The following is a 20627-nucleotide window of genomic DNA, read 5'->3' as shown; positions in this document are numbered from 1 at the left end:
TCCATGACATATAACTGGAAGATTGTACCTCTGGATTAATCCCCTTCATCTATTTTGCCCATCAGGACTAGTATATTCTTAAAATTTACTTTTGTGTTTATACTTTAGGCTTTGGTTGATCCTAAGCATCTCTCTGATGTCAGATTCTTGCTGCTCCAAGTGTGGTCTGGACCAGGAGCATGGACTGCACCTAGGAGCTGAGTAGAGGTACAGACTCTCAGCCCCACCCTCCACCCCCCAGCCTAGTAATCAGAAAATACACCGGAACAAGATTCACCTTCTGAAAGGCCCTGTTGGAGTGATGAGTCTCAGCCTTGGATACATACTAGAATCACCTGGGGAGCTTTTAAAATCCTCACGCTGGTCCATACTACAAGCCAGTTAAATCAAAGGCGGGGGGGGGGGTGAACACCCAGGTTGGTGGTTTTTTTTTTTTTTAAGTTCCCAATATGGAAGAGGTTGAGAACCACTGGTCTAGCTTGAGTGTTACTCTTTCCTCTAACCTTAGCCCACTACTCTGTGACTAGTTCTGAGAAGAGCTAGCTAACTTACCTTCTGAATGTGTTGCCAACTGGGGAGAAGTGGGGAGTCCAAGAAAGTAGCCCTTACTTTCCAATTTGTATAGCAAAACCATGGTAAATGGAAGGGGATCCTCTTCTGTATTTTTTTAAGTGGGAAGAAAAAAATACCTCTGCCCTTAACCCATGTTTCCTGTGTTGAATGAGAGGTAGACCACAAAGTATGACTCATCCCTGATGCAGTTTGTCTCCTTTCCAGCCCGTGTGTTGGAAATAAGTCAGCTTTCCCTGTAAGGCCTATCTTTCCTATGTCCCAGAATAACCTGTCAATCACTTAGGTCCAGCCAGTCCTCTGGAGGATGTATAGAAGGTTAAAGTGGAAAGGGCCCTGGAAGCTCATTGAATCCAGGCTCTCATTTAGCAGCGAGGAACTGGAGGTTCTGAGAGATGGAGAGGGACTTCTTCCAACTCAAACCATTTCTGAAACCACTTCGTTGTTAATATATTGCCTTCCCCTTCTTTGCTCCCCTATTGTGCTGATGCTTATTTTTAATAGTCTGGTTCTGCCTCACAGATTCCTGCTTGGGGAGGAGAGGCTCCCAGCTGGTCACTGCACATAGGAGGTCTGTCAGCTTGATACAGGAGTGAGGGGACCCTCACAAGCAGGCTCTGCATGTCGGCCTCAGGAGGAGGGCTTCGGGCACTGGCTTCCTGAGGAGAGAAAGGAAGGAGCTCCCCCAGTTCTGTCGTGTTCTCATCATCCGCTGCTGCTCCTTCATCCCACATCCCTCTCCTGAGCCTTACGTGTCGTATTTGACTTTGGCAAGAGCTTTCACAAACATGCCGTTAACTGTACGTACAGGTTGGAGCTGATTGCCATACTGCCTGGAAGGGTGAGGTGGACTAGAGCAGTGGAGCATCGTTTGACCCTAGATGCGATGGGAGTTCTAGCAAAGAAAAATTGCCTGACACGGTAGGAATTAGTGTGCGCCGTGTGAGATACATGTTAACTTTGAAACCATTATTACACAGCTCCCCACCCAGCTTTAAATGAATTGAGAACCCTGATACCTTACTTTAGAACCCAGTGAATTGATCCTGTATAACAGAAAATGCTAGAGGGAAGCCATAAAGGGTGTCCTTATCCAAGCAGATTCCTCTTGACCGCTGCCTGCGGTGCCGGAGAGGGAGGTGGGTGCCAGCTTCTGCTGCGGCGCAACACGGCGGGGGGCCGGGCGAGCCCTTTGCCAGCCGGAGACCACAGCCCTAGAGTTGTTCAGGACCGGGGCTGCAGCACGCCTTCATCGCTGCTGCCAGACAGGCTGCGCGGGAGGCTGGAAGCGGGAGCAGCTGGCACAGCAAAAGCTGGCATAATACTCATTGCCGCACAGCTGGGCCTGCAGGATCAGATCGCAGTTGGCCAGCTCTGGCCGGTCCACACACTCCCTGCTCAGGTCCCTGGGCTGGGCGGGCAGTGCTGTGGAGACAACAGGAGAGACAAAGGGGTGAAGACACTGTGGAGGCGGAAAAGTCCCACCGACCCTTTCTTTGCCTTAAGAGGAAAGCAGCAGAACTGCCAGATTTCCAAAAAGTGCAGTTGCCCTGTACTCGGACGCCTTTAACACCTGTGTGCGTCCCCTCCCCCACCCCCCGTGGGCCCCCTCTGGGCATGCAGTGGTCCCGCAGCCTCAGCCCAGCGCAGACTCTCAGGCATTCATGACCCAGGGTGACACAGCTCTTGAAATTAACTCCCTACCCTTGCTGTTGTGACCTGAGGAGCTGAATGACAATTGCCTTAGCCCCTGGATTGGGAAGGGAGGGTGGGGGGATCAGCCCTAAGTAAAATTTTGAGTTGGGCTAGAGCTGTCCTCTCTTTTTCTCTCACTGCTGATTTCCTCTAACCGCAAAAGGTTTGTGCCGTCAGTAGCCCGTTTATCTCAGTCACTTCGTTGCCCATCTTCCCAGTTTTCCCACTTCCCCCCGAGAGAGCAAGCGCGCATGAGGCAAGGTAACTAGGAGAACAGCCTAACACTGCACTAAGCACAAAATGCTGGCTGCTGCCCCCTCTGAATGTGCTAGGAGCTTCAGTAACTTAACAATCCCTGTGAGAGGGGCGCCTGGCTGGCTGGGTCTGTAGAGCGAGTGACTCTTGATCTCGGGGTCGGCAGTTTGAGCCCCACAGTGGGCACGGAGATTAAAAAAAAAAAAAAAAATCCCTGTGGGTGTTTTATTCCACTGCTTCATCTTAGGGCTGAAGTGGCCTCATCTAGTTAACTTTCCTTTTCTTTCCGGAGAGGGCTCTTCTGACTCAGCTGGGCTTAGGCCTGAATAGCACCTTCCCTAAAGTCAGACCTCGTGGGGCTCATCTTCATCTCCTCTCCCCCTGCTTCCTCCCAAAATACAACAAAAAGATTATACCTGAGTAGTCTTAGTACCTGATTCTGTACAGGTGTGAAATAGCAGTATAATGAGAGTACTAACTACAGCTGATCCTTAAACAGGGGTTTGAATTTTCACTAAATATTGTACGGTACTGTACCTGTATTTTCCTTAGGATTTTCTTAACGTTTTGTCTAGCTTACTTTACTGTAAGAATACAGTATATAATACATATAAAACATGTGCTAACTTATCAGTAGGGCTTTGGTCAACAGGCCATTAGTAAAGTTTTGGGGGAGTCAAAGTTCTGTGTGGATTTTTGCACAGAGGGTGGGGACCCCTCATCGCTGGCTCAGGGGTCAGTTGTACCTACATTTATATAAATACCATTTATGCATATTGTTTTTAAAAAAATCAATAACTTTGATATGGACTTTCTCTCAGCAGTGGCAGCCCCAGGGCCTGTCAGGGGCCCAGAGGTTAGGTGCCCAGCATGGTGGTTAAGCATGTCAGCGCTGGAGCCGGCGCCAGCCAGGTGACTTTGGCCCAGTTACTTCAGCGCTCTGCCTGTGCCTCCTCACGTGAACTGGAGATGGGAACTGCACCTTGGGCACACAGTGACCATGGCTAAAATTTGAGTGCTTCACCATATTTTGCTTCATAGCCTCATTCCGTCTCATTCAGAAAAGTGAGTGAGCCCCTATGTTTTATCTCTACAGTATTTTTCTGTTTCTCACCCCGGTCTTTTAGGCAAGAAGGTTGGCAAGTCCTCAACAGAAGCATGTCCTTTACACCAGAGCAGGACTAGCTCAAGGCCCGCTACCCTGACATTAATACTAATTTCAGTTTGCCATCAGACCACGAATCAGGCAGCGAGGCAGCCTCAAGCAGTGAGACCCCACAAAAAGCATAATCAACAAAATGAAATAGGGGAAAGACAGCTTCTAGTCAGGAAAGGTGCCCACAAAACAGGAGGTGAGCAACACTTATCCAGCAGAGGGCAGGAGAAAGGTGTCCTGTCCAGGGGGCAGGTCATGTCAGACATTTCGGCGTGCGACCACACATCAGCAGGAGCCCCACCAGACTTTGCCATCAAACAGGTTTCTTATTATAATTTGGCTTCCCATGTAGATGTGTCTACAACGAGCCACAAACATGAACACCTGGGTCCTCTGACAGCTCTCTTTCTCACACAAATCTGCATTCTGGTTTGTCTCAAGTCTCCTAAGTTTGGTTGGTATGTAGACAAGAGATCAATCTCCTGGGCAGGGCGGAGGTGAAAAATGGCGCCCGAGGGTTAGCGCTTTTGCGAAAGTCATGCTTCCTGCACACCTGCACTCAGTCATCAAGCCAAGCACATCACCCAGCTCACATCACACTGAGCTGGGTCTTGGGGACTCAAGTCAAGTCCCAGTGGCTGTCCTAAGGAGCTCAGAAACTGGAAGCCTACATGTCAGTCTGATTCACTAAGCAACATTCCTACCACAGACCTTCAGCCTCCAGCGCTGGCCACTTCCCACGTGCAGCGTAGCAGGCAGGAGGCAGCAGGCCCAGTACCCCTGGGTATAGCAGCTCTCCTGGTGCAGTGCTGCGGCCCTGACCACTGTGAGCATCCAGGCAGACAGCACAGGAGAGGGCTCCTGAAAAGTCTGCTTCAGGCCTCATGAGAACCGGCAGTTCGGCCTGAGGCACTGCCCTGCTGGTCAGTCAGTGACCCCAGACCAAGGACCTTCCTGTCCCCCTTGCCCTCTGGCTTGACTATAGAGCTCTTGTGAATCCAACATTAAACCACAGTCTATCTTAGCAATGCTGAGATGCACTGATTTTCCCATCGTAACAGCTCTCAAACTGGATTGCATCTAATTGTGTCCCAGCACTGTGTCATGTAACAGCTCTAGCAGCATTTCTGTCTTAATGCTATGAAACTGTTTTACAACAGAGTCCTTGGGTCCACTGATACATAACTCTGAGCAAGAGCTGGAGAACATAAAGCTAAGATATCAAACTACAGAATGATGCAAGTAAAATTCTGCCCAGTTACGAGTATTATCATTTAAGGAAAACAATATTAAATATGAGGACTAGGCTCTAGTCCCGCTTAGCCCCTGATTTGCTGTGTGACTCGTGGGAAGGTCACATAAGGTCTCCGGGTATCTGTCTCACTTGTAAGACGGGTGATACCAACCCTGCCCTTTCCTTCCTGGGCTATATGGTCCAGAGTCCTAAAGGCACTTTTCAATCACAGCACCATTTTTTTGCCACCCTGATTAGAATGGACACATGTAACGGTCTGCCTTGAGTATTATAGTGAAATTCAGGTCAATCCTATTTCTCAAAGTCAGTAAGTCCAAATGATATTTGATATCACCTATTAGCTGTTACAAGATGCCCATCATCGGCACCATCTCCTTCACCCTCAGCACAGCTCCCTCAGCCGTGGTGCCGCCCGCTGCACATGTGAGGAGGGAGGCTCGGGAAGGTTGAGTCCCTTGCCACAGGTGTTGCTACCAGGAACTGGCAACGTGAGCCAGGACTCGGGCAAGAGCGCCCCAGACCGCAGAGCGTGCCCTCCCCCGCCTTGGGCAGCACAAAGCCAGCTCTCGGGACAAGCATGTCCCTGGCGTCGGCCTCTTACCCGGCGCGATCACCTTCACCTCAGTGCTGCGGCTCACGGCCTGGCTTCCGCGGTAGGCGCTGCATGTGTAGGAGCCCTCATCTCTGGCCTGCAGCTTGTGGATCAGCAGTGTGCCATCCGGGGACTGGTGGACACGGTGCCCGTCAGCCCGCACCGGCAGCCCATTCCTGGAGGGGAGAAGACACTGGGAGAGCTGGCCAGGGCCCAGGAGACAAAGGGAGGAGGTAATCATTGTGGACAGATGACCCTCAAGAAAGAGATGGGTCAGGGTGTCAGAAACAGCATTCTCAGAGCAAAATAAAAGTGAAGTCAACTCACCCTGACTGAGCACACTGATCTTAGTATGAATTTGCCTCCTGAGCCACAAAGGAACCCTGCTCTCGCTTTTCATCAACGAAGGTCTTTCAAGCAGTCATGAGGTGCCAGGCCCTGTGCTAGGTGAGGGACATAGCGCTCCCTGCCTTGAGGGCATGGGGCTGGGGTACAGGCGTTTAAGGGTGCCTTCCCTGAGGAAGTCAGAGGAGGGAGGGAAGTGGACACAGCCTAGACAGGAGTTTGGCCTGGACCCTAGGGGGGGTGCAGGGGGAGGGCTAAGCAAGACTGACCAAGTTTCGGCCCTTGGAAAGGCTCGCCAACTGGGGCAAGGACAAGCCTGAAAGCAGACAGCAGGAAAGTGGCCACGGCAGACATGCACACATGGGTGAAGTTCAGATGTGCGAGGTGGGGGCAAAGAAATGAAGGATGACAGAGGCTCCGGGCTTGGGTTATTGGGTAATAGTGGTGCCCCTCCACCATTTTGCATTTTGGGTGTCCTGAGATACCAGGGGGCATTGGATTTGATGTCTAGATCCAGACAGTGTATCAGCACTGGATGAGCCTGGAAACCACATGCCAACAAGGTTACCCAAGGTGAAGTTAGACCCCAGGACCACGGACAGCCCCTGAGGTGCCCCAGCCTCTGAAGGATTGGTGTGAGAAGATGAGCCAGCCAGAAAAACAGCAGCAGCAGCCAGCAAAAAGAGGAAGAACACCAGAGGACAGCAGTTTCCTGGAACCAAGGGGAGGGAGCATGTCGGAGGCGCAAGAGGTCAGCGGAAGAACACTGCAGGTCATGTGGGGATTGATATTTGTCCAAAAGATTTGGGAACAGGGCAATATCCCTGGAGTGGGGGTGGACGTGAGCTGCTGTGAGTAGGGAGGTCAGCAGGTGGAGACAACCACCATGAACAGCTGTGCACAAAGGGGAGACTCCAGATGAGGCCAGAGTCTACAGGGACATGCAGGGTCAGAGAAGGGTATCTTTCGTCTTGCTTTGAAGAGGGGAGGCCTGAACATGTTTACTGCTAGAAAGATCAGGGAGAGGCCACGTTGAATATACAGGCCTGGTAGAATCATCGAAGGCCGGACCTGACCAGGGCAGGTCTGCATGGAGCACAGCCGCTCAGAAGCCTACAGAGGCTCCTGGCCACCCTCCCTACTGCGCGCAGGCCCCTTCCCATCCTGACGTCATCTGCAACACTCACCTTTGAGGCTTGGTCAAGAACAGCCTTCCCCTCCTCAGTCTTCAAGGCCCAGCCAAAGTCACGTGTGTGGCCACCCCTTCCTTGATTCCCCCAGAGAGGAGGCAGCCTCAGTCCTCTGTGCACAGATGGCACTGAGGGCAAACCTCTGGAGCTCAGGGGACACTGGGTCATCTCCTGTCTGGGAGTATCTGGGGGGCTCAGATGACACCACGATCCCCGGAGCCTAGGCTATTCCTGACATACAGTCAGGAGGAAGGGGTCAAAGAAATGTTTGCTGAAAGAATGAATAAAAGAGCAACTGATCTGGGGTAAAAGACCACTGAAGTCCCCAAAGCTGAGTATAGCCCCGTGGTTCTCAACCCCACAGGCAGATTATGCCACCCAGGGGACATTGAGACGTCTCTAGACTTTGTCAATTGTCGTGACTTGAGAGGGAGTCCTACTGGCATCTAGTGGGTAGACGGCCTGCATGCTTAACATCCTACAGCACACAGGACGAGCCCCAACAATCAAGAGTCATCCAGTCGGGGCGCCTGGGGGCTCAGTCAGTTAAGCGTCTGCCTTTGGCTCAGGTCATGATCCCAGGGTCCTGAGATTGAGCCCCTCATTGGGTTCCTGCTTAGCGGGGAGCCTGCTGCTCCCTCTCCCTCTGCCCCCCCCCCCACTTGTGTCCTTGCTCGCTCGCTCTCAAATAAAATCTTAAAAAAAATTATCCAGTCTGGGGCGCCTGAGTGGCACAGCGGCTAAGCGTCTGCCTTCGGCTCAGGGCGTGATCCCAGCGTTATGGGATCGAGCCCCAAATCAGGCTCCTCCGCTATGAGCCTGCTTCTTCCTCTCCCACTCCCCCTGCTTGTGTTCCCTCTCTCGCTGGCTGTCTCTATCCTGTCGAATAAATAAATAAAATCTTTTAAAAAAAAATTATCCAGTCTGAAATATCAATAGTGCCGAGACTGAGAAACCCTGGTGTAGCCCAACCAAGAGAGAGCAGTCCTGTGGGGCCTCATCGTGTCGGGAAGAGGGTGCTGCCGCCCCCTCTGCTGGAGGCAGGAGTTGAAGAATGAAGGGCGGGAACCGCAATATCCCTGCAGAGAGGTGGGCCACCTCTCTGGCCTGTACAGCTTCGGGTGTGAGGGCCTGAGGGCCAGGCCTGTGTGCAGTAGAGCCTTACCTGGACCATCTGATGTTTACACTTTCTCCTGCCACTACACACAGCAGCCTGGCCGTGTCACCCTCTGGCACCATCACAGTAGAGGGCAGCTCTGTGATGGTCAGCTCCCCTAGTAGGCCCAAGGAAGGAAGCACTGTTGGCCACTCGTCAGTCCTGCCCCACCTGTGCCACCTGACCTCAGAGGTCACTAGCCCCACTCACCCTTCTCAGGACCGCCACCTTACCCAGAACTCTGAGCTGGACCCATCTCTGGTCTCGGTCCTGCCCACTGAAAGCAACACAGGCGTAGAAGCCACTGTCTTCCACAGCAACATGGCTGATGACCAGAGAGCCATCGGGCTGCAGCTGGTGTCTAGGGACAAAGAACAGTCAGGTGGCTCCATCCCAGGGGGCTGGCAGGGTCTTCCTTTGCCTGGGGAGGGGCTGAGTGGCCCCTACTGTTCCGTGGGGTCTGAGCAAAGGGCCATCTGAGCGGAGGCCTTGAGGCCCTCCAGCTGCTGGCACTCGCGTTTATTCGGAGCTGCCTGACTTTTAAGCCTGACAATAAAAAAATCATTTCAAGTTTCCAGATACAAAATAATTCTGGTGTGGGTTTCTAATTCTTGCTATACTCACTCCGTAGGCTCAAATCTCGGTTCTGCCACTTAGGAGCTGTGTGGCGTTAAGCTCCTGTGTGTGAAACGGGGATAAAAGAAGCCCCCACCTCAATGTGGCCCATCGCCTCTGTCCACTAACCATACTGACCCAAATGGTGGTTTGCTCAAGGAGCACTACTGCTCCTGGAGTCCTGCAGGCCTGACCAGAGGGGTCACCTGGCAGCTCCCTCCCCCAGGCCTGCACAGGGTCAGGGGCTGGGGGTGGGACAGGAGGGCTAAGAGAGGAGCTGAACACAAACCTGGGGGAAGAGAGGGGCTGCCCGTCTCTCTGCCACTCGATGGCTGGGGGTGGGAAGCCCTCAGCACGGCAGGTCAACCGGATCCGCTGGCCTGGTTGGGCGTCCACTACCCCAGGCTGGTTCCTGTCCAGAAGCAGCCTGCCGAGCGAGCACCCCACAGCCATCTACACAAGCCCCCCTGCCCCCCCGGCCTTCTTCTCTCCTGCCAGATTGAGCTTCCTAAAAGAGCGGCTTTGTTCTGGTCAGAACACCACCAACAATGACCTGGAGCAGTCTAAAAGCCACCTCCGGCTTCCCTGCCTTCCCCACCGTCTGCCCCCACTGCACCAGAATCTTGACGGTCACCTCCCTGCCCTCTACCTCTGCTACTCGGTCCTCTACTTGGGCCCTCCAGCCCTCTGCAACCCCTCTATAAACTTCCTTCCAGGCCCTCGCAGGCCCTCTGTCTCCTAGTGCTTCCTTCCCTCAGCCTGTGTCCTGGGCCTCAGACCACCCTCAACTGTTCAGGGAGGGGCAGAGGGCTCCCCTTCCTCCTAAGAGGCCGTTCTCAGGGAGCCACGTCTCCCTCGTCCTCACCGGGCAGAGCCCTGTGACCCACCCACCCTCCCCTCCTTTGCCACGGAGACCCCCATCACCCCTGGCCGTCCAATGGGGCAGGCTGAGAGCAGGACGGCACTGCTGTGCTGTTACCTGGTGGTGGGCCGAGGCTGCAAGGAGGATGCCCATAGGCTCCCTCTGTCCCCCACTAGGCTGGAGTCCCGAGGACTGTGGCCCTGGGCTGGGAACCTGGTCTGAGGGAAGTGCCTTGGCACAGCCTCAGACAGCACGGCCACATCACCCCCTGTCATGAGGCCAGGAGAAGGGGTGAGCTGTGGGGAGAATGTGGTGGAAGGAAGGGGGGGCCATGACGTTGGCCAGGGACACGTGGAAAAATGAGCACCACCAGGGGCAAGACCTCCACCTCGGCCTGACTGGAGCACAGGTCCCTGCCAGCAGGAAGGGCCCCTCCAGTGTAGGAGCCCGCTGGCTCAGGCCCTCCCAGCCAGGGCCTCCCACCTGGGGCCCATGAGAATCCCCGGGGCGGGGGGGGGGGGGGGGTTGGAGACCTGTGACACGGAGCTGGATCTTCTGAGAGTCACGGCCTGGCCTGCTGCTGCCACAGCTGTAGATGCCAGCATCCTCTGCCCGTAGGGGACTGATGACCAAGGAGCCGTCGGGCTGCGGCTTGTGCCTGAGTGAGGAGGAGGGGGCCTGAGCTGTGGGCTCCTGAGGACAATACGCCCAGCCCACCTCAGGCCCCAGCACACTCCTCCCAGAGGGGACTGTAGCCCTGCTTGCACCCTCCCATCCCAGGGAACATCAGGGGGCTGCCGCTGGCGGGTGGGGGGGGGTCAGCTGCCACACACACACCTGTCAGAGGAGATGGGCTGCCCATCTTTCTGCCACCTGGCGTGGGGCTCCAGGGAGGTGTCATCTTGGCAGAAGAGCCGCACCAACTGGCCCCGGGCCGCCTGTACCAGGGACGGCTGCAGGCCCGCCAAGCTGACCCTGGGGAGTGGGGGGTGAGGACCTGCACTGATGGCTTGAGTGCCAGGACTGGGGACTCCGCCTCATCAGGGTCCCACCACAGAGAGCTTGGCGCCCATCCTGTCTCTGGCACTTTCGGGGTCAGAGGGTCCCCTGTGAGGCCAAGCTCCAGAAGTCCGTGGCCTCGGGACTCCGCCCTCTCCATCCTCCCCACCATGCCCTTGGACGCTGCTACCTCAACCTGGTCCCGTGATAGCAGCAGGGTAGGTGCAAAGCCCAGCGCATGGAGAGGCCGGGGAAACACCGCTCACGCCAGGTCCATGTGGGGAACTACACCACATGCTTGACTCCTTTGGAATTTAAAGTTTCATTTATATCATTTTACTCTCCCCAAAGCTCTCATGACACAGTCCCAAGACACTGGAACCCACACTAAATCTAAAAGAGAGTATCACCATTTTACAGGTCAAGAAACTGAGGCTTGGAGAAATTGGAGGACTTGCCGAAGGTCATGAAGCCTGTAAGTTTTTCCCACCAGACAGGCCCTGGGGTGTACGAGCAAGGTCTGACCAAGATGGCAACACCATCTACTGGCAAGTCTCCTGTCTCCAACGCCAGCTTCCCCATGCGTACAATGGCAGGAACGAGGCCCTCCAGGCAGGGCTGCTTGGAGGACTTGAGGTTAGGGATGGGGAGGGAGGGCCCGAAGACCTCAGGGTTTAGCTCCGACACATGCAGCCCCTGGCCTGGGGTCCCTAGCCCCTGACCTGGGGGAGGGAGGCCTCACCTGTAGGAAGAGCCGTGGGAGGGCGGCGCTGGTCGCCCGGCATCTCCGCCCAGTCCAGGGGCACTGGGCCCCAGCTCCCCGCCCCAGGGCCATCCTCCGAAGACCTGGCTGTGGGACTCCTCCCTTGGCCCCGGCTCTTGGTCTCGCCTCCAGAGACCACCGGAAGGCCAGGGCTTCGTCTGGACTGTGGTCCCTGTCCTGTGCCAGCCGGCCTCTTGCTGGCCCCCAGGACTGCCGCCGGCGCCGTCTATGCGGGTGCTCTGGCCAGAGGCCCCGGGCTCGGGTCCTCGGGGTGCAGGCTGAGGCCCCCCACAGCTGCTCACGCACTCCTCCTCAGAGGCAAAGTTATTGCCGTTGCCGTGGCAGCCGCCATACCAGAAGCGGTTACACCGGCCCACGGAGGGGACGAAGTACCAGCGGGCAGCCCAGTCTGTGCAGGAGCCGTGGGCGCTGGGCAGCAGGCACTGCACAGGGTAGGCTGAGGGGACAGGGAGGGGGAGTGTCATCAAGCCGCGGACGCTGCCCAGCAGAGCCCTGCCAACAAGGACCCACCATCCCCTCTGCCTCAGACTTAGGAGCCAGGCCCTTCCCAGCTCATGGGACGTCTACACCCCTGCCCAGGCGCCTGACCTGGCACTGGGGGCAGAGTCCACTCCCTGCCCAGACCTACCTGGGCTCCAGAATCAGCCCATCCACCTCCACCCACAGAACTAGAGCCCTCCAGAAGGTCCGGGCCATGAGCAACCTGGACTGGCCCCCTCGTGCCCCTCTCCTCCCCATGCCTGACCCAGGTCCCAAGCGTGCACGCACAGAGCAGTCTAAGGGCTTGGCTTTGACGTGCTTAGCTCAGGATAAGACCCCAGCCCTCAGCTCCCAGCAACATCTGTGAAGATGCCCAGTGAGGGGCCCGCCTTTGTTCCCAGGACCCCTCACCAGTCTCGCACCCACCTGCAGCCGCCCCCGCCTGCCCGTTCCAACCTCCCACCTCCCCAGCACAGCCTGCTCTTCCTCTCTGTGTGACTGTGGCTGGCCCTGCTTAAAGCCCACCCAGGGGCCCAGCCTCCTGCCGACCCTGACCACCAGCCCATCTGGCTTTTGAGCTCCCCATGACAGTCCCTGGCAGTGCCACCCACACATTCCATGCTCTGGCCTCAGGTACCTCCCTCCAGGACGCATCCAGGCAGGGTGGGGACACCCTGTCCATGCTGGCCTGACCACCATTCCATCTCTGCCTCTAGAGGGGGCCGAGCTCCGGGGTGGGGGATGGGCAGGACACGCCCTCCTTTGTGGGGTCCCTGCCTACAGCTCTCCCCGACTCCCACAAGCAGGCAGGTGGTCTCAAGTGCAAACTGTTGGAAACGAGAACAACATAGCACCGTTCTCTGACCCAGCACCTAGTAAGTGATCAGTAAATATCTGAAGAAATGAATGAATCACCGAGCTAGTAGGAAGCTCCCGGTGGGGCTCTGTGCAGGTGTGGGGGACCAAGGGGGACCAGAGCCTACTCACCACGAAGGATGGAGGGGCACCCACTCACCATAGCTGGGCTGGCCCACACAGCCTTCCCCAAGAGGGCCAGCAGCAGAGGCCACGTTGTCATAGCAACAGCCGAACTGGGAGCCCCGGCACTCACTGGGCTCATTCTGCTGAGCCTGGGACTGGTGGGCCTCGGAGGCCTGGGGAGGAAGCCCAGAGTTAGGATGTTGGGAATAGGTCTGGCTCGTGGTAGGGACTCTAGGCTGCCTGGGGAAGGAGGACAGGAAGAGGGAGGGACAGAATTATGAGCCCATGATGCGCAACCCCAGCCCCAGGGGAGATGAGGCCAGGGCAAGATCAGATGAAGCCCCTGCACACACACACCCCCACTCCAGCCCAGATCCATCTCAGAAGCTCTGTGGGCTGGCAGCCTTCAAGGACCTCCTTTCTCCAAAGCCCAAGTGACAGAGAGCCTGGATCATAGCGGCACTGAGCAGGCTTGGGAGCTGGATTCCTGGCCCATCACTTACCGAGGAAGCCACCGCTCTTGACCCCGGCCTTCTCCTGGCGGCGCTGTCACTGCTGTAAGACCCTGCACAGCCAGCGTGATGGGGCCCCTCAGCCACAGACACCCCATCGGGACAGCACCCGTACCTAGACAGGCATCACAGAGCTGTCTCCTCACCACCCACCCCCGATCCCCAACCCTTCCAGGGCCCCCAAGCTGCCTGCATCCCAGGACCAGGCTCCGAGGCTCCCCAAGCTGGGGGCTGAGCAGCGAGGATCCAAGCGGGAGACCGCGTGTCCCTGCACACAGGCCGTCCACCAACCCCCTGAGGCTGCCAGGGAGGCAGCAGTAACCCAGCAGGCAGAGGCGGAGCCCTGATACCTGATGGATCTTCAACTGCACCCCCCACCCAAACAGGGCGGAAACTCGCCGAGCCTGCGCACGTAGCAGGTCCCCAGGGAGGTTGCACAAAGTCACAGCAGATGGACCCCAGCGCTTGCTTCAGCTCCATCGGCCAGCAGCGGGGAAGGAAGGGATCAGGGCACCTTCCATGCACCAGGCACCGTGGGACGGTTCTGTCCTCACAGCAACCCTGGCGGTGGCCGTCAGTGTTCCCACATCTCAGCAGAGGAAGCCAAGATCAGAGAAGTTAAGGAACTTGGCCCCATCACCCAGCACACGGCCGGTAAGTGGCTGAGCAGAGACTCCCGCCCCGCCCCCCAGACTGCTGGCCCCAAAGTCTGGGCTCTCAGCACTCCAGCACCAGAGACACTAGTAGACTGGTTTGGATCTGAAAGCTAGAATTATACCCATGTGCCTTCCCAGAGCCTCAACAGGCCGACTTCTGCAGCAAGAGCGAGATTTTTTACCCCCATTCTGCACATGAGGAAGATCAGAGACAGAAAGCCGAGTCCCCAAGACCACACAAGCACAGAAGCCAGAGACACCTCCAGAGTCCTGTTCCTGAGCTCTGCAAACCCCACCCCCACCCCCTTCTCTGTGCAGAGTCGCAGGCCTCCCCGTCAGATACCAACCGCGCCCATCCCCCCCCCCAACAGCACACACCTTTCCCTCTCCGACCTGGTGAAGAGGAAGAGGCCCCTACCTGCTCTGCTGACATGAGGCTCCAGGGCAGCCCTGCCACTGGGGCCCAAGAGATGTGGTGTGGCCATCAGGGCAGCACCCATAGGGGCTGTGTCTGCAGTCTTGGGGTGCCAGGCCAGACCGCAGGGGCTGCCTGTGTGGGGACTGCGGCAGAGAGGGGGCTAGGCCTGGCAGGTGGAGGCCCTGGGCTCCTCTGGGATTACCCTGGACCGAGGGTTGCTCCTGGGGGAGCCACCAGTGGTCTCTGGAATCTAGAAAGAAGGAAAAGACACATGAGGTATCCAACTGGCTGCTCACCTCCATCTGTCCATGCCAGACCCACCTTCTCCATCCCCCCAAACCACTTGCCCCACCTTCAACCTCTATCTCCTGGGCTCTGGGTTGGGGGTTTCCATTGAGCTTCTCACCTGAGGTGGGGGCCACGTGAGGGCCCAAAGACATCCGGGGATCCCTGGGGCTGGCATGCACGTCCTGAGTGCTGGGGACTTCTGCAGGGAGCAGGCAGGCAGGCCTGAGCAGGGGCCACCCTAACCTCCGTGTGCTGTCACCCCACTGCTCAGGCAGGGCCTGGGGCACCCAGGACAGCAGAAGTGAACATTTCATAAAACACGCTTCCCATGTTTCAAGAGTCTTTAGTCACTTAGAAAAAGCTAATGTTACATGTTCAGCAAAAGAAAAGCCAGATATAAAATTAGTATCTATGTTTGATCCCAACTACATAAAACAAAAAATGATACTTATAGATGGAATTGATGAAAAGACAAACAATCCAATTAAAAAATGGGCAAAGTGGGGCGCCTGGCTGGCTCAGTCAGTAGAGCATGTGACTCTCGACCTTGGGGTCATGAGTTCCAACCCCATGTTGGGTGCAGAGATTACTTAAAAATCTTTAAAAAATAAATAAATAAATAAATAAAAATGGGCAAAGAACTTCAATAGACATTTCTCCAAAGAAAATAGACAAAGGGCCAATAAACACATGAAAAGATGCTCCAGTCATCGGTCATTAGGAAAATGCAAATCAAAGCCACAAGGAGATACTCCTTCACACCCACTAGGAGGGCTCTAATCAAAAAGGCCAAAATAGTAAATATTGGGGAGGATGTGGACAAACTGGAAACCTCAGGTGTCGCAGATGGAAATGTGTATCGGTACAGCCACTGTGGACACAGTGTGGCAATTCCTCCAAAGGTTAAACCCAGAGTCATCACAGACCAGCAATCCCACTCCGGGAGGTATAACCAAGAGAGATGAAAACAAAGGTCGACGCAGAAACTCACGCACGAGTGATTACAGCAGTCGTATTCGTTTGAGCCAAAAGCTGGAAACAACCCAAATGTGCAGCCGCTGAGGAATGAGTAAGCCGGCTGCGGTACCCAGAGAATTGCTAACAGCCATAGAGAGGACCAGGTGCCGACGGACGCTCCAGCCTGGCCGGACCTCAACGACACCGCTGGGCGGAAGAGGCTGGCAGGAAGCGGTGCTACTCCTTTCACCCGGCATACCCAGGAGAGGCAAACCCGAAGCGACAGAAGGCAGATCAGGTGACCGGGGAAGGGGGTTAGGGTTAGTGGGGAGTGATCAGGTAGTGTGAACAGGGAGCTTTTACGGGTGATGAAATGTGCTTTTACAGCATCGTGAGTACACAAAATAGCACCAAGCACGCGCTTCCCCGTGGTTAACTGTATGCTCTGAGAAATGCGTCTTAAGAAAAAAATTCCATATTAAAAACAATTGGATTGTTTCAAAACAACAACAACACACAATCTGAATGATAGATGAAGGAACAAAAGGAGATCACGAAAATGCACATATAACAAAATAGTCATTATAGACTTCAGGTGCGGACACACGGCTGCTTACTAGGTAGGTCTTCAGCTATTCTGTATGTTTAAAATGTTTCACCACCCTGCCTCAAAAAATTAAAAGCAGTATTACCATGTAACAGTAATTCCACTACTATTTCCCCAAAGAATACAAAAACACTAATTCAAAAAAATATATGGACCTTTATGTCTATGGCAGCAGTATTTACAACAGCCAAGATACAGAAGCAACCTAAGTGTCTACCCACAGATGAGCGGATAAAGACGAAATTGTATGTGTGTGTGCTCGTGCGCATGCACACACACATGCGCACACGCGCGCGCGCCACCAATTGGAATATTACTCAGCCAAGAAAAAGAATGAAATCTTGCCATTTGCAACACAGAGGGCTCTAGAGGGTATCATGTTAAGCAAAATCAGTCAGAGAAAGACAAACACTGAATGATTTCACTCATATGTGGAATTTAAGAAACAAACCAACAGAGAAAAAAGAGACAGACAAAAAACCAGACTCTGAGCTCCAGAGAACACACTGATGGTTACCAGTGGGGAGGAGGGTGGGCGGACGGGTGACGGGGATTACGAGCGCACATATCATGATGAGCACCGAGTACAGAACTGCTGAATCACTATATCGTACACGTGAAACTAATACAATACCTACAGCGTATGGTAACTGTGCTGGAATTAAACAACCCGGTCTGTCTTCCCAGCTTGGGGAATTGGATTAGGGGCTGCTCAGAAACATGAAAAAACAAAAACAAAAAAACTTTACCATATTATCCAACTTGGTAAACTTACTAAAAATCATGAATTACCATTAGAGTGGGTGAATTTTATGGTATGATATTTTACCACTTCAGAGTTATTAACAAGATTTTTCGCCATAAAATGGAGAAAACAAGGCAGAAGACTGAGTAAATATGGATGACAAGAATTTTTGTAATGATGCGTTAACAGGACACACCCCAAATGCTCATGGTTCCAAGCACTGGGGGGGGTGGGGGGGCAGGGCAACAGGTGGCAGGTTCCCTTCCTTCTATTTGTTAGTGCATTTCAGATTTTCCACAGTAAGCACACTACTGCATAATGGAGTAAAGTTATAGAAAAGAAGTGAAGGGGCGCCTGGGTGGCTCAGTTCGTTAAGCATCTGCCTTCAGCTCAGGTCATGATCTCAGGGTCCTGGGACTGAGTTCCGTGTCAAGCCCCCTGCTCAGCAGGAGTCTGCTTCTGCCTCTCCCTCTGCCCCACCCCCACCACCCCGCTCATGTTCTCTCACGCATTCCCTCAAATAAATAAAATCTTTAAAAAAAAAAAAAAAAGTGAAATTCCATCCCCCTCTGGACTACATCTTGCCAGTCTCCAGGGAGTATTTACAAAATAATTTAGGGTTGGAAAAGTCTAGTAGATATGCAATAAAATCTTTGTTTTCATTTCATTCTCCATCCCGCCCAGGCCAAACCCTGGGTCAAGGCAGGTGCCCATTCTCTCCCCCAGTTCCACCGTTTCCGCCCGCACCTTCCTCCAGCATTGCAGCCCCAGTCCCCACCCAGCCGGGGAGTACACCCCTAGCTTCTCCTCCTGAGACTCTTCTCTTCCACCTTCACAGGCTTCGAGTCCAGCACCGCTTCCCATACCTCCTCTGGGCACCTGGCTCTGCTGGGCAAGTGCCTGGCCCTTCGTTCTCATGGCTTTTGCTGGTGCTTGGATTTCTGCAGCCTGCTCCCCACCAGGCTCCCACTCCAACGGCCTCCCTTTCAGTCTGGCCCTCAGGCAGGTGCCACGTCTGTCCTCAAGACCTTTCAGGGTGTCACTGCTGAGCTCCAAAGCTTTCAGTGGCTCTCCTGGGCCTATTAGACAATTTAATCTGCAGCCCAGCCTGAGTCCCCAGCCCTAAAAGCACCAGCCCCTGGACAGACCTCGGCCACCACCCCCACATCCTGGCTGAGGACAGGTTCTGGGGCCCCCGCTGGCCTCTGTCAGGGCTACTGGGTGCTTGAAATGTGACCAGAGTGGCTGAGAAACTACATTTTACATTTATGCTAGTTAGAATTAATTTTAAACTTAAAAACTGACGATTCCTTTATTAGAAAATGCGTATGTTTGAACCAGCTTGGGTGTGTGAATCTACTTTTCCAACAGCACGCTCTATAAAACCTAAATATAGATCAAGTATGCCGGCGAAATTTTGCATCTGAATTAAGGTGTTACGTGGACAGTACATTGGATTAATTTTTTTAATCTTGTGAAAAAAGAATGTAAAATATCCTATTTATAATTTTTATACTGAGTACCTGTTAAAAATATTTAAGGTTAAATAAAACATTAAATTAAAAAAAAATTTAAGCAATCTCTACACCCAACGTGGAGCTCAAACTCACAACCCCAAGATCAAGAGTTGCTTGCTCTTCTGACAGAACCAGCCAGGCGCCCTTAAATGTAATTCTTTTTTTTTTTCTTTTTTTTTTCTTTTTAAGTAGGACCCACACCCAGTACAGAGCCCAACACCGGGCTTGAACACAGGACCCTGAAATCAAGACCTGAGCTGAGATCAAGAGTCAGATGTTTAACCAACTGAACCACCCCAGGCACCCTAGAAACCACCTAAATTCTGACTTCCCACCCATAACGGACTTCTGTTGAGAAATCATGAGACTGGAAAACGTTCACACACCAAGTGGCTGTAAGGGGGCAAAGCACATACAGAATCCCGCACACCCAGCAAAGCAGCACACTAACCACTGATCCCAGTAAAGCATGGGGTCAGGGCCATCTCACTTGTCTCTATGCTGCTTTCCTAATTTCTCCAAATTTTCCGCAATGAACATAGATTACTTTACAAAAATCGCCATTAAGGTCATTTCTTTTACAGTTCAGCCTGGCCGGAAACGCTTTGTTTCCTTCCTTTCTACCTATGTGAATGCCTCTCTGGGAGCAGGCTCAGGGCCACCTCCTCCAGGAAGTCGTCCATGGTGCCAGGAGGACCCTGCCAGGCTGAGGCACCCCAGGAGCCTGACCCAAGAGCTCCCGCACGGCCTCACCACCGCCACCCCTTTGCTTACCGAGCTCTGTGTGTGTTCAGACATGGTGCTAAGTGACTCACCGTAAGAGAAGCACTCTTATTAACCCCCGTACAGATGGGCAAACCGAGAATCAGGGAGGAGAGGTGCTTGCCCAGGGCCACACAGTTGGTCAGCCATGGAGTAGAGATTTAAACTTAGGTTCGCTATTAAGTCCAGGTCACTGGTTCTTAGCCACCGTGCCCCGTGCCTCCCTTGGAACTCCACCATCCTGGCTCACGGGGCCCCCACCACTAGCACGTCCAGGCCAAACACACCTCTGTGCGGTATCAGAAGGCCACCATGCCCACTCACCCCTCAGCTGAGCCCCAACCCATGTTCTTCCTCAATAGCACATCCTCACACCAAGCAAGTTCTGGCCTCTGGGCCCTTCCTCCTGCAGCTCCTCGGGCCTGGCACGTCTTCGTTGCCAGTGGGGATGGGGGTGAGAAGGGGAAGACAAGGGCAGGAGCAGTGTGTGAGGGCAGCCCTTCCTGGACCACCCCCTCCTCTGCACTCACTCACTCAGTCATTCAACAAGCATTTACTGAGTACCCAGCTCCTGCTAAGTTCTGGGGTGCAGGGTGGGTATAAACAGCAAGGAGGAAGGCAGGGACCTGGCGCTCAAGGAGCTCCTAGCTAGTAGGCCTGACAAGCCAGACACGATCGCTGCAGCACGACACGGATGGCCGTGGCCGGGATGCGGGAGGAGGGTGCTGCCTCTGCTGGGGAAACAGGGCCAGCCGGTAAGGTGGCCCAGACCTGCCCTCTGCCCATGGCAAAGGCTCCGGCAGACGCGGATGCAGCAGCAGAGCATGGCAGGGGGGGCGGCCAGGGCACAGAAAGTGCTGGCTGGGTCTGTGCTGGGGAGAGAGGTGGGGCGGTAGCCTCTCCCCCTTGCACCCGCACCCCCACCCTTACCTGGAGGAAGATGGCAGGGCTGTGTGTTACAGGGCTCCACCTCCCTGGGCCTGGACAGCTGCAGGCTCCTGCAGCGGCTGGGCGGCCCGAGGGCACAGATGACCTGGCGTCTCCGAGTCCCCCCGCTGCAGCTCTTGGAACACTGGGGCCCGCGGGGTGGGCGTGGGAAGAGAGAACAGGCTCACAAAAAGAGACCCCGAGGCTGGGGGTCCCCGCAAGGAAGAGAGGTAGGGGGAAGGTGATGCAGGTCAGACCCAGGGATGGTCACATGTCCAGCCACCCGTCAGAGACCCAAGGGAC

At 54.6% G+C, this 20627-nt stretch overlaps 1 protein-coding gene across 4 annotated transcripts in view; it reads right to left on the bottom strand.

Moving 5' to 3' along the window:
* Positions 1–1498: 1498 nt before the first annotated feature.
* Positions 1499–20627, bottom strand: part of PAPLN (papilin, proteoglycan like sulfated glycoprotein) — a 31854-nt gene continuing 12725 nt past the window's right edge. Inside the window, exons 14-27 of one of the 4 annotated variants that reach the window (XM_087856099.1) lie at positions 20328–20469; positions 14928–15008; positions 14522–14771; positions 13439–13562; positions 12970–13108; positions 11433–11910; positions 10529–10666; positions 10225–10349; positions 9809–9959; positions 9119–9256; positions 8448–8575; positions 8224–8332; positions 5533–5699; positions 1499–1995 (exon numbers count right to left, since the gene is read on the bottom strand). In XM_087856099.1, coding sequence (XP_087712225.1) covers positions 1820–1995; positions 5533–5699; positions 8224–8332; positions 8448–8575; positions 9119–9256; positions 9809–9959; positions 10225–10349; positions 10529–10666; positions 11433–11910; positions 12970–13108; positions 13439–13562; positions 14522–14771; positions 14928–15008; positions 20328–20469 — 2346 coding nt within the window. In that variant the 3' untranslated portion in view covers positions 1499–1819. Of the gene's footprint in view, positions 1996–5532; positions 7136–8223; positions 8333–8447; positions 8576–9118; positions 9257–9808; positions 9960–10224; positions 10350–10528; positions 10667–11432; positions 11911–12969; positions 13109–13438; positions 13563–14521; positions 14772–14927; positions 15009–20327; positions 20470–20627 lie in introns of those variants that run through there. The other 3 variants (XR_015721814.1, XM_087856100.1, XM_087856101.1) reach the window with 3 other exon arrangements.

The sequence above is a fragment of the Ursus americanus genome, chromosome 26 (genome assembly GCF_024610735.1).
Source record: "Ursus americanus isolate L20-20 chromosome 26, mUrsAme1.1.p, whole genome shotgun sequence".
In the NCBI taxonomy this organism is placed as follows: Eukaryota; Metazoa; Chordata; class Mammalia; order Carnivora; family Ursidae; genus Ursus; species Ursus americanus.
This window is presented reverse-complemented; position numbering and strand designations above follow the sequence as displayed.